General features: G+C 53.4%; 2 protein-coding genes and 1 non-coding gene across 3 annotated transcripts; all 3 read left to right on the top strand.

The window, feature by feature from the left end:
* Nucleotides 1-766: 766 nt before the first annotated feature.
* NCLIV_t120003 lies at nucleotides 767-838 on the top strand. The gene has a single exon. It is a non-coding gene; the product is annotated as a tRNA-Thr (tRNA).
* A 3,359-nt stretch (nucleotides 839-4,197) lies between these two features.
* Nucleotides 4,198-5,071, top strand: NCLIV_048410 (conserved hypothetical protein; the record flags this gene model as incomplete). Its single annotated transcript, XM_003884393.1, has 2 exons — nucleotides 4,198-4,305; nucleotides 4,715-5,071. 2 exons carry the CDS (start codon nucleotides 4,198-4,200, stop codon nucleotides 5,069-5,071), a joined length of 465 nt encoding a protein of 154 aa, XP_003884442.1.
* A 4,498-nt stretch (nucleotides 5,072-9,569) lies between these two features.
* Nucleotides 9,570-11,569, top strand: NCLIV_048400 (conserved hypothetical protein; the record flags this gene model as incomplete). The annotated part of the gene is made up of 4 exons (XM_003884392.1): nucleotides 9,570-9,691; nucleotides 10,282-10,360; nucleotides 10,919-11,106; nucleotides 11,296-11,569. 4 exons carry the CDS (start codon nucleotides 9,570-9,572, stop codon nucleotides 11,567-11,569), a joined length of 663 nt encoding a protein of 220 aa, XP_003884441.1.
* Between the last annotated feature and the right edge of the window lie 731 nt (nucleotides 11,570-12,300).

Genomic DNA, 12,300 nt, shown 5'->3' with positions numbered 1-12,300 from the left:
ATGAGAGTACGAGGCGTGTTTTCTTTCCTCGACACATTCATTTCCGAGGGTCATTTCGTTCGTTTTCCCGATGTACGACAGAGCTTCTCTGCTGAAACGGAGCTTCACTAGAAAGACACCGCGAGACCGGTCCGCCGTGCATGCTTGTCCGGTGTGTCGTGAACTCGTGAAGACACAAACACCGGTAATTTGCGCCGCTCCGTTAGCCAGTAAACCGCCGGATCCTCTAGACGGTCCTAGACTAGAAAAACCGTGAAAAAAAGACCGGTAAAGGACAGAGGGTGTCGGCAAAATGAGAGAGACAATGCGCGGTAGGTCGGTCCACTGCTGCAAACCGCGGGTCTGTCGTCTGCCTGTATTCCAAAAAGAGCTTGTGAAACGTGCTTACATCGGCTGGAGGGCGGGAAACCGCCGTGGATATAGTGGGTCGGTTTTCCTCTCGAATATGAGGAAAAAGATAGCCAACGGCGGGGACTGTGACACAAGTTTGAGAGGAACATAAATGGTGACGACTCGATGTGTACGGCAGAACGAACCACCGAATGCACTCAACGGGCGGACAACGATGCACAGAGAATCGACGGACAGTGCAGGAGTCTTGTTGAAAAGATATGCAGAGACGAAAAGGGTTACGTCCCGTCTGATACCACTTCCTGACGTTCTCGAATTCATCGTCCATGTCTTCTTGCATGCGCGCGTGGACAGAGAAGGCTCACAAATCGCAACGGCAAAGGCGCCCGCAAAAAAAAAACGCTGAAGAAGTCACGCCACCTTAGCTTAGGGGTAGAGCATCGGTCTTGTAAACCGAAGGTCGTGGGTTCAATTCCCACAGGTGGCTACTGGATGCAAAGTTTTATTCACATTGCAGTCTATTCTCTAACGCACAAAAGTTGTTCTTGTTGTCGCGCTTTCTGCTTTTGATTGACGCAACTTGTCCCTAGTTTTGGATTCTGAAGGATGAGTGTGGTGTTGCAGCCGCCTCCCTGGCGGGGGCCCATGTCGACTCGCACCCTCAATTGTGCGCGACACAAAGTGGCGGGTTTTGACGCCTGATGTCGTTCCTCATCCAGTCGGAAACGCGTTTGAAAATCCTGCATGTCTCGTGGGAAGGAACAGGCTGAACGTGCCACCAGGTCGGCATGAAACGCCTCGCAGCCCTTCTTCACCGAAGGTCGGGATCGATGATGGGTGCTTGTTCTCAATAGCGCCGTGTAGCGGCAGAGAACTTCGTAAACTGGTGTTCAGATCCGAAGTCTACAGAGTCTCACTTCCCGCACAGTGACCCAGGTTGTGCTGTATAGCTGAAAAAGTAGTCGTGGAGGGATTGCCGTTGAAACTACAAAGGCGCACACACAGCGGCAGTTGAGAGGCTGCTGGGAACCAAGCATGTCAGCCCGTCCGATCAGCATCGAGCCCTTGGTCGCGCCTGCTTCTCTTCTTCGGTGTTTCCCAAGGGGCTTTAGTGACAGCGTTTCGTCCCTGACGCGCAGTCGTGGTTCCATAGACGCGTCATCGCCTACATGCTTGGACTCACCGACATGACAAACATGAACTGTTCTGTGGCGCCTAACGGGACGTGTCACGCGCGTTCCGCCATCGTCCCATAATGTTGATCTGTGGCCTTACGCCCTCTCACGGCACACATACTCTCTGCAGACGTATCATCGTACGAGTGGAGACCTTCTTTTGCATCCTATAACATCCTGGACCGCGAAAAAGACTCCTCTAGTTCATGTATTGGAGACCATCTCCTCACAACTCCCCGCGCCTCCTCAAGCATTTGAACGTCAAGAGGTTCCATGGGCGGAGTCACCATCATGGTCTGTCAGGTCCCACGTTGCATCCTGGGGTAGAGCAAGGTGCTCTCGTGAGTTCGAGGCAGTGGATCAACACATTGAGTGTCATTGAGTCTCAGGCAGAGCCAGCTCCTCTGAAGGGCTTCTCAGTATTGACGGGCCACCTGCAGTGAGAGCGGGCGTTTTCTACGTGAGTAAGAAGAACCTGCGAAGGCAGCGTCGTCCATTGCTAGGGGCGTTTGCGACGACTACCGCTGGTCTTTACGCAACACACGGCTGCATTAAACTTTGCCAGCTTCTCTTGAGCTAGTTACCACAGAGAGCCGTCCCTCCGGTCCGCAGTCACTGTATTCCTCCGAACTTTCCTATCGTAGAGGCGTTTCTCCACATTGGGGCGTCGTGTTTCGCTCTTTGGAGCAGCTGGGGTGTAAGCAAGGAGTTTGTCCGGCGCCACACCAACTGGCTTCGGCGGAACTGTAGAGGACGAGCGCTTGTACACCCTTTGAACCAAACTTCAGCCACCTTCGCGGGTGCACAACCTTCTTCCAGCGGCTGCACTCGGTCCCTACCGGAACACCGAGGAGGGGCGTTCCAGGAACTGACGCTTGTTCCTATCTGGGGCAGATGATAGTTCACGAGAGGTCCCGCACTGCGACACAGTAGCAAACGAAGAGTTAGAGTCTTGGCCGTTCCATATCGGCACGCAATGTTTCCAGTCTAAAGGTTCCAACGAAACAGACACCGCTCTATATGAGCGGGCGGCCGTTGTTGCACCCATATTTCCTCTGTTGTGCCTGCAAAAGAAAAGGTAGCGCCGCAGTCCGCTCTACAGAGTCTCCGTAGGTGCCCACAGCGCTGTGGGCAACAGGCTGAGAACCACATATAGGTTAGGCCCCGTCTACGCGCAAGTGTATACGCAGGTTCTGTTGCAAGTATTGGCTTGATAGGAATCAGGAACCAAACAAAAGCACGCGTGCGGAAGGCCGAAAGAATCCAACCAACTTGTGCGTGCCGGTGCCGCCCTACTGAACTGTTCAAACCAAAGACCGCTCGCTGACGCGCATGTTGTGCCATAGCGCATCAACGATGCCGGGTGCTTTGCTTAAATTCTGACAATTTCCGATGTACCTGCCTTTTTCGCCTCTGTGGTCTCAGCAACTTGCAGTCGTGAGTAAGCCTTTCTAAATCCTGCCCGATGCATGCGGTCCAATCAAGTCCCAGGACGGTTTACCAGCTGCATCTACCTTGTCCGAACTCAACTCTTTCACGGGAAGATCGAGAACGTCAGAGGTGACAGCCGCCGGCCACCACGCTCCCATAAAAGTGTTATCGAGCTGACTCCAGTACGACGACAGAAGGGCGTCGAGGTGCTAGGTGGTGGCCCTTTCTTCTTGGTCAATTAAACTGCCGGAATGTACTGAGAGACAACCTCGTTCATTCACGTAACAGAACGTGCAAGGCTCCTGAGTAGGCGCGGGCTTGCCAGGGGCCTGAAGTCTAATTGCTGTCACGAGTGACCGTAGAGAGGTGTACAAGACAAGTCCCCGTCAGTTTTGTCGCTGTGCTCTCGTGTGTCGCGAGGTGCCTGACCGCCTCGTCGAGCGGGGAGGGGGAAATGTTCGTTCAGATTGGCAGTCTGCCTCAGTATTTATGCCTTTCTTTGAAACGCACACCCCTTCTCGCTGTCAGTACGATCTTCAAGTGCCAGCAGCCAGAAAACAGCTTTCTTCGAGGTGTGTGTGCAAGCGACAAGTGAAACTAAAACAAGTGTGTGCTATGCGATGAAGAGAGGGTGGTCCTTTTTCAGCTTCGGATCAGTCGACGCGTGCGTATTTTCCGGACGAATCCGGACGTGGTACCCCGTATAAGGAGCGACTTAGTTTGTGCCGCCTTGACTGTACTCGCAGTGAACAAAGCAATAGCGACGGCGAGCTTTGTTGGAACACACTTCAAGGAACGGGGAACGGCCGGATATTCCACAGGGGACCAGAAGCCTCTCTCCTGGCTACCTTCGCTTACCAAGGAGGTAGCGCAACGGGAGAAAGAATGGTCTTTTTGGCGCGTGCCCGGTGGGCATATCGAACCGATGGAAGAAACCAGCATCGAGCTACGGTGCCGCGCTCTCGTCTCATCGCGCCAGTCCCGGAAAAGAGCTCGTCACACGGCCTCTGCTGGTCTTGCCCACCCCGAGGGTTCTCGCGGCGCTCGCTGTTCGCGGGCAGCGTGAAATCGCGGCTGCAGTTTATTAGAAACACTCTCGATTGTTCTTCGCACGTGGCTTCCTTTCGATTTTTCATTTTTCACTTCCCACGAGTTCTTCCTTGGCCCGTTGTCAAGCCTCAACTCCGTTTTTTGCGCCCGCAGGGTTACCCTTCCTGGTTTGAAACCCGGTCTTGTCAAAATGGCTGCCTTCGGCCGCAAATACACCATGCGCCCGGTCATTCCCGCGGAGCGAATGGACTCCTGCGGCCGAATTACCATCAACAACATCCCGGAAGGAATTTCAGAGGTACGGAAAGGAAAACGGCTCTCGAGGCTGAGGAAATTTCCGCGTTTGCTTCGAGGGCGTGCCTCAAAAAGCACAGTTCCGTCACTGTGCGTCACACGCTCGACTCCCGGGCTCGTCCCGGAGCGCGCAAAACTCCATGGCGTGCAGTGCTGCGGACGGTCAAACTACTTGCTAGGGTATCTTGCAACGCGATCCTGTTGTTTTGAGTCTTTGTCCTTGAAACGCCTTGTCGCATGTGTCGATTTCGCCTATGTTTTGTGTTGACGTAATCGTGCCCGTTTCTAACGGCGTAAAAGAAGTCAATGCACACATGTTTGCGGGCCGACGTCCACCCAAGATACAGGGTGCCCCAGTTCTGCATTTAATTTATCACCTCTCTCTTATTTCTGTGCCTCGCGTTTTCCTTCAGGCCCAACTGAAAGCAAACCTCTCCCACCACGGAGACGCCAAGATTCATATGTTCGTCCCTGGCTGCGAACACAGCGCTGGCTGGGCATGGGTGAGCTTTGGCAGCAGGGACGAGGTCGTCAATGTGTTGCAGAGCGCGTACGAGAAGAGCCACGCACGAGAGAAGCTGGAACAGACAGCCGCGCCTCAAGTGGAAGCGACTCCGGTGCCGGAAGTCGAGGGAAAAGACGCGCACAAGATGCCCAGCGATTCCGACAGAGAAAACTGTGCCACCAGCGAGGGCGAAGCAACCGGCAGCGACGTCCGATCTTCGGAGTGCTCCTCTGCGCACTCAGAGGACGAGGCGGGCAGCAGATAAGCTGTTTCGCTAAAGCACGATCAGGACCAGTGGGATTCAACCCACTGGTTTCGGGAGATATATCTGCTTATATTACATGCTTCGTGGTAGTCGTTCCCTAGTAACGACGTCCTGCTTACAATGCTTACCCTCTCGCTGAAGATCCGCTTGCGCTCATGCGCACGTTGGCAAAGTCTGACGGGGCTGGGAAATTGTGTAGTCTTTCCCTCCTCTGAACTTCTCGAACTGCAGATTCTCGGCCGCGGCTGCAAGTCTTGCGGCTTAACTATTATTACAAGCCTCCGATGTTGGCGCCTGACCGAAAGCCTTAAATGGAAATTTCCCTTACCTCCGATGGCTTCATCCTCTTGCACTGGACCTCGATCCCAGGCATCTTATCACATAGGTTGGGACTCTACAGCATGAATTCAGCGAGTCCTCCCCAAACTGAGAGTTGTCTTCCTCGGGCACCAAACACCGAATCACAGTCTCCTGCTGACATTTTTGAGTTGCTTCACACACCCCACTAGACCCAAACAGTAGAAAGATACGTCTCGCTCATCAGTCATTTAGTGAAGCCGGTGGATTCTTCGATCAGAGGAGCGACATGCATTCTGCCATTGTAGCCATTCGGGGTACACGAGAGCAAACGTGCGCTTGAATGTGCCAGGCGATACAGGTGTTCTGTTCACTGCCGTGTACGCGGCTGTATCTTTGAATCTAACCGAGAGTCGATTTATCACTATAGATTCGCCCACGCACATCAGACGCGAGGCAGCAGATGAAGCAAGTACTTGCTGGGCGTTGTCTACAAATACCTTCGGCTGCCGTCATTTCATCTCTCTTTTTTCGTTTAAAAATGTTCAGATTTACCTAGAAACGTGTACGGTGTTCACTGCACTGCTCTCATGAATTTTAATCTCTGCCACCGGTGTCCTACCATGATCTCTTAAGTGCGTCAGATTACTTTGTAGCCTCTTACCACTTCGGGGAAAACGCGTGAAATTGGTACCGCAGCGAGTTTCGGACCACTCTACATAAAAGCTCACAGCTGCTGATCTTGACTGTTTTCCTACAACGGCACGTTTAAGATGCGTAACCGAAACGCGTGCAGACCACCAAACACCGATAACAATTGGGCTAGCGCTACTCGCCTACAGCCAGAGTGTGAACGAGTTGCTGCGAGCCATTCCTCCGAGCCAGCGCGCCTTCATTGCGTGTCTCCGACTATTTCCCGTTCTCAACTTGACAAACCTAAGCGGCAGCCTTTGTGGGGTCCCGCGGCTTCCAACGAGAGGTGGGGCTTTGCAGGTCGTCGTCTTTCGAGGGGACTCAAAGTCCGGGTCACAACCCTCGCAGGAAAGTGGCTCAGAATGCGGCTGCTGAAAACGCTGAACCACGCTTCCCCGCAGTATTTTGTATGCAGGATTCAGTCTTGTAAGGAGGTTTGTATGAAGCCTTCCTACCAACCCCCAACGCTCCAGCACGTAGGATGGCACGATGAAGCCTGAGAACCCTCCGTTGCTCCCGAACCCCCGCACGTGTGCCATCTGTTCCCTCATTCTCGAATTGTGACTTGGCCTCGCAGGGGTGAACAGCCTTGTAGGGTGATATGGACGTCCCGGACAGCAACCGCAGCGGGTCTTTAAACACTACAACTCGACTTGACTCATAAATGTGCAAAACACACTAACGAAAATGGTATCACCCTTGCCGAACAGCCGCACGGCCTCTGCGCGCCCTCTATTCTGGTTCGATGGCTGCAACAACGGATGTGAGACTGGGCCATCTGCCGCCGTCTCTGCACCAGCCTCCCCAAAATCGAAAAAAGTGAACTGGCCGACGACTCTGGACATGTGCCTTACCGGGAGTCCGGCGCCGCGTGTCCGTGAGTCTCCGATGTCAACAGCGCCTCAAGCAATGGACACTGCTGCCAAGCCGAGAAGCTTCTTTCCCACTGGCACAGTGCATCCACCGCGAGAGGCACGGGCGAAACAGATTTCACAGTATTTTCCGGGGGCCGATCCGTCGACGCTGAGCAGCGCCCTAAGGGAATGGCTGGAAGTCGGAGATGAGGCTGGTAGTGCAGGCGTAGACACGAGAGGCCAAGTCTTTCAGCCCTCACGCTTCTTGCAGGAGCTTCTCTTTGCACTGTCCGATGCTCCAACTGCAGACGACGAGAACCGCCTCTTCTCGATGAAGCCACTCACGCCGAAAGCGCCAAAGATCCTTTCCTTGCCAGTCGTTCGCAGTGCGTCTCCCAGAGCAACCAAAGGCCGGAACGGCACAGATTCAAAACGTCAACAAGGGATTGTGTCCCATATATATAGAAGCCGTAAGAAGAAGAGAAAGAAGGCACAGGGTGGTACCCCAAGTGCTGCAGCAGTCCAGCAGCCTAGTGTTGACCTGCCAGCTACTCCGTGCATGTACGTGGAGGAGACTGAGCAAGTAAACGGCGGCGAAGACAGTGGGCGCTACAACCAGTTTGCTTCGGCGGATCCAGACAGGTCTATCCGTGACACTGGTGATGTAGGACTTGAAGAAACGCTCTCGGAAACCGAGATTTCTCAGGCGGAACAACCGAAAGAGGCGGCAAGCTTGAAGCACGGGCCCTCCTCTGAGCTGACCGCCCCCGAGGATACGCATTTTTCTTTCCTACGGAATGAACGACTGAGGGCATCAGCAATGTGGCCTGTTTGGACTCCCAGGCCTCTGTCGCAGAAATTGTTTCGTCGGGCGAGGCGCGCGACCTATCCAGGAACTGTTCTGTCTGTGCGGCACAACACAGTATTTACTCCTTCATCGCGTTTTTCCCCAGTCGCTTCTCCAGAGGAAGTTGGGACCAGCGAAAGGTCTTCTAGGGTTGTTTCGAGCGCCGTTCATGAGGCCCTCTCCGCCGCGGATGCAGGCCTGTGTACTGCAGTGAGTCAGTCGAGTACTTTCGATTGCTTGGCCGGCGAACTTCACACTCCTACTGACGACAGAAAAGTGCCGCAGAAACCCAGTCGCCCAGAACACCCGCTGACCTATGCTTCTCCACGGATTAAGGGCACCTGTCAGCGATACTTTTTTCGAGCTAAGCGCCAACAAGAACGGCGTGCCATGGCTGTACAGCCAGTTCCTCAATACAGTGACCCGCGGGCGACTAAGGAATATATTCGGGCAAAGGAATTTGAGCTCCAAATGAGGGTAAAGTGTCTTCGTCGAAATAAACTAAAGGATCTTCGCCACTCCTCTTTTGCCCGCCTCATACGGGGCGATATCTCAAGACCGATTGCACGCAAAGTCACGAGTAGACTCAAGCGCACAGAGTCTCGCAGATCAAGGAGTGTGGTACGTGATCGTCCAATACTGGCCAAGGCAGTGGGAGATCTTGAGACAGTGATATCGGCTTCCACCTTGCCCGGCGACAGTTTGGCGGATGTTGGCGAACCTCACTCAGCGTCTTCAAGCCTTGCTAGCGCTTCTTCATCACGTTTCGGGAGCAAGCGAAGCAGCAGCGCTGAGGTGTTCCCGCCTCACCCATTGCCGTTGTCTCCCTCACCGTCGACATCCTCAATAGATTCCTCTCACATGAGGTCGCTCGGCTCACTTGTCGCGAGACGGAGTGCGCATTTGTCCCTCTTCCGGTCTTCCTTCCTGGCGGGCCGAGCCCACAGTAGGCCCGGCCAAGCTGCTTGGTTGCAACTCCTTGCCGCAGCTCCCGAAAAAAGCCCCGATATTGCAAACAGTAGGCGTTTGCCCCATGAAGCGACGATGGTTGTCGATTCCCCTAACCACGTTCTAACCTGGAACCCGACCACATTCAGCAGGTATATATCATCTAGGCATGTGCGGAGAATCTTTTCCTTCAAGGCCCTGACGAAAGTCGTGTGGTTCCTTACCCGCGCTCGACTGCAAGGAGCCCTCACGAGGTTCGTTGACGTCACGGGATTGAGGGGGCTCGATGTAAGCGCAAGCACTCGTCGGCCTTGTCAGCTGGCTGTTTTTCTAATGACAGCCCGCGGCCAATAACCTTCCCCTGCTCTTGCAACACGTACACTTGTAGTTGTCGTCCCCCGCTGCAGCGTACCCCCTTCACCTTCTCGGCAAGATTCGTACCCACGGGGGTTCCAGTCACTCTGGAAAAAACGTTTTGTGTCGACCGCCCGCTCAGAGACGGGGGAGGAGCAGGACGGCCATCGAAAACAGGGGGCTGAAAGTGTTATCGAGAGGTCTATTCGGTTCATTGAATCTGTCAAACGGCCCATCAGTTTGCGTGCAGTGCTTGGTTTGGTTCTTCACGTACGTTTGCACACGTTTTTCTGGAGACATTGGACCTTTGTGGGGGCACACAATCACCGTGACATCGACGTCACTGCGTCGCGTTTCCCATATTTTTCTCAACTTGCAGCTGCAGTCGGCGCGTGATGCGACGGTGATGCTGACGCGCCTCCAGCGCGCGGGTCGAGACTTCCTGAGGCGGCATCGAGATGCGTGCGATGCCGTCGGAAGAAAGTTGCAACATGCAGAGACGACTATGATTCTAACGGCTTTACATGCACACCCAGGCGAGTCTCAACGCCTGCAGCAGCGTCAGGCAAGGGAGTCTCTCATCGACAGCTTCAGGATTGGCTGTACTCTGAAGAAGCGATGGACATTGTGAGGCTATCTGTAAATGACCATGCCATCAAAATGGCTACACAGTTATGGACGAGATTTGGTTAGATGGTGCGTCTAAATAGCCTTCCGGAATCAAAACGATTTACTTCGTACCTTCAACATCATCGCGATGTGAACGGATGTACGTGCACGACAGTGGAAGTTTCCCGTTTCAGTATGTGCCCTGCCACCTGCAGCTGGTCTTGTTATAACTTTAGAGCTGACACGGTCTCCTGTTTTCTCATCACCGCCGTACGCTTGTCTGCCGCATAATAGAAACATGGATGTGATTCGCCTTCTCTACTGGGTTGTGTGACTCTCAACGGTCTCTGTCGTTCCGTGCTTTTTTGGCATATAGCTTACAGCGGCAATAGTTTACTGTTAGCGTATACAAGAAACATGAAAGAGTTTAGAGAGGTAACTTTCAATGCCTGCAATCAGTGGAGAGAAAGGAGTGATTGCTCACCCCTAACGTTCACATGCTAGTATACAGGTAGTGAACTCAATGCAGTTGAGTTAGCAACAAGATCGCGCCTATCGCCACCCGAGGACACTGTAGAGGGCTGTCCCTAGGTGCTGCGTATGTGTAGGAGTCTTGTGAGAGAAGGCCGTCGCATGCAATTAGAAGAGAGTATTGCGTATACAAGGAAAATGAAAGAGTTTATAGAGGTAAGTTTCAATGCCTGCAATTCCAGTAAAAAGTGATCAGCTGTGAGCTGCAAACGAGGGCAAAACTCCTCTTCGCCTGTTTGCCAAACAGAAAAGAAGCCCCAGGGGGGAGCTGGCAAAAGAAAAAAATTGCCTCAGGTGGCTCAGACACTGTGTACTTTGATGCGCTGTGAACCATTCGGTGACTTCCGCTTTTGCCTGTGACACAAAAAAAAAGGCAAGGCAGACACAACCAACAAGCGGCTATCAACCCCAGAGCGTACACATGCATGCAAACCCGTACGTACATGCTCGCGACACCCAGAATACTTTGACCGGTCCATATAGGTATAGGTATACATACAGGTATTCATGCATCCATCCTTTTTCGTTGGATATGCATGCAGACATATCAAGTCGTAGAGACGTATAAATGTATCTTGACGGCATCTTACATAGGCGCATGCATTTCCACGTAACTACACATACACGGTGTGTGTCCCCAAGAACATGTGGGCCTGGCCCTGTCTCACCCTTGTCTGAGTGGCTTTCACTTTCGTGTTTCTTGACTCCCTTCAGACCTGCAAAGAATGGCGAGTCGTCTGCGTGTGGCTCGGCCAGGAAAATCGTGCCGCGTGGCCATCTCAGCCGCAGCCGCCGCCGCACCCGTCGTCTCGCGTGACGGAAGTGTCTTCGAGCAAACTGCAAGCAATGCTTTCCCTGGGGTTGTATAAACGGCGGAATTTTAGAGAGGTTGTGGGTTCCTTGTAAGTTCAGACGCACGCAACGATGCCCTTGGATCCGCTTGTGAAAGGCAGATAAAGCCTGGAAACCCGGGAACTGGGAGCGTTCGCACATATCGCCGAATTTACGATAAGAACAAAAATGGTGCCACACAAACTCGGTTACGTTGAAACAAAAAAGGTGCTCTGGCTCTCTGGTGGACATTCCCACAGGCGCGCGCGCGAACACGAACTTTCTCTCCGCCAACCGGCGACGATGTATTCTGCGCGAGACGAACGCTATCGCCACCTTTTCTCGGGGGCTTCTTTCAGAATGCTCCGGGCGATGTGGGATCACGATGAGAAGGCCGAAGCAGAAACTTCCGCGTTCCTCAAGCTCTTCACCCCCAGTCGCCAAAATATTAGCAGGAGCAGTCTCGGCTGCATTTACTACGAGCCTCTGGATGACTGGATCCCCAACAGCGATAACGAGGAGACTCCTCTGTGACAAACTCGATTCTGGAGAGTGCACCAACGTCCCGTTCCTCCGCAACGCGTACTCCCCCCATCTACAGCTTGTCTCTGCTGCCTTCGTTGCTTGTGTACGGGAAATATACAATTGCACGTGCAGGAGCGATCGCTGCCGAAAAGGGAATCCGAGCGTTTTGCGAAGGGCGGCGAACCTACGCTGGGATGTTCCGCCGTTGCAGGCGTGCGATTGTTTTTTCCCAGTTTTACGAGAAGCAGCTGCGCAGGAGGCCCACAGAGAGGCCTCTGAAATCTGTTTCACGGATTGGAGAACCGAAGTTGTTCGTTTTTCTGAGCGCCTATTGGGGCCAGCTGTCCTGCGACAGAGCCGGCGGATATCGAAGGAAGTCTAAAGAGGACCGCGTTTTCCGGTTTTGGGCGATGATGTCGATATTCCGTGAAGATGAGAAAATGTGTTAGCTTATCGAATGCAAAAAACGACAGAACGCATCGCAAAGTGTGGGCTGTGTTTGCTAATTGAGACTCTACGCTTTCGTTCCTCGCGGGTGGCGCTGCGGGCTTTTTCCTAGACGCTTCGTGCAACTGTCTCTGACCCTCGACTTCGCAACGCGTTCTTTGTGACCTCAAATGAACGACGTGGGCGTAGTTTTTCCGGGGAAGCCCACGAATAAGTTCCTGATGTAGACGGTTTTGTCCCAAAAGGAGGAGAGGAACCTGGGGAATGATTCTCAAAGACGTGCCTGCGGTTTC

This window comes from Neospora caninum, chromosome X (genome assembly GCF_000208865.1).
Source record: "Neospora caninum Liverpool complete genome, chromosome X".
Taxonomy (NCBI): Eukaryota; Apicomplexa; class Conoidasida; order Eucoccidiorida; family Sarcocystidae; genus Neospora; species Neospora caninum.
This window is presented reverse-complemented; position numbering and strand designations above follow the sequence as displayed.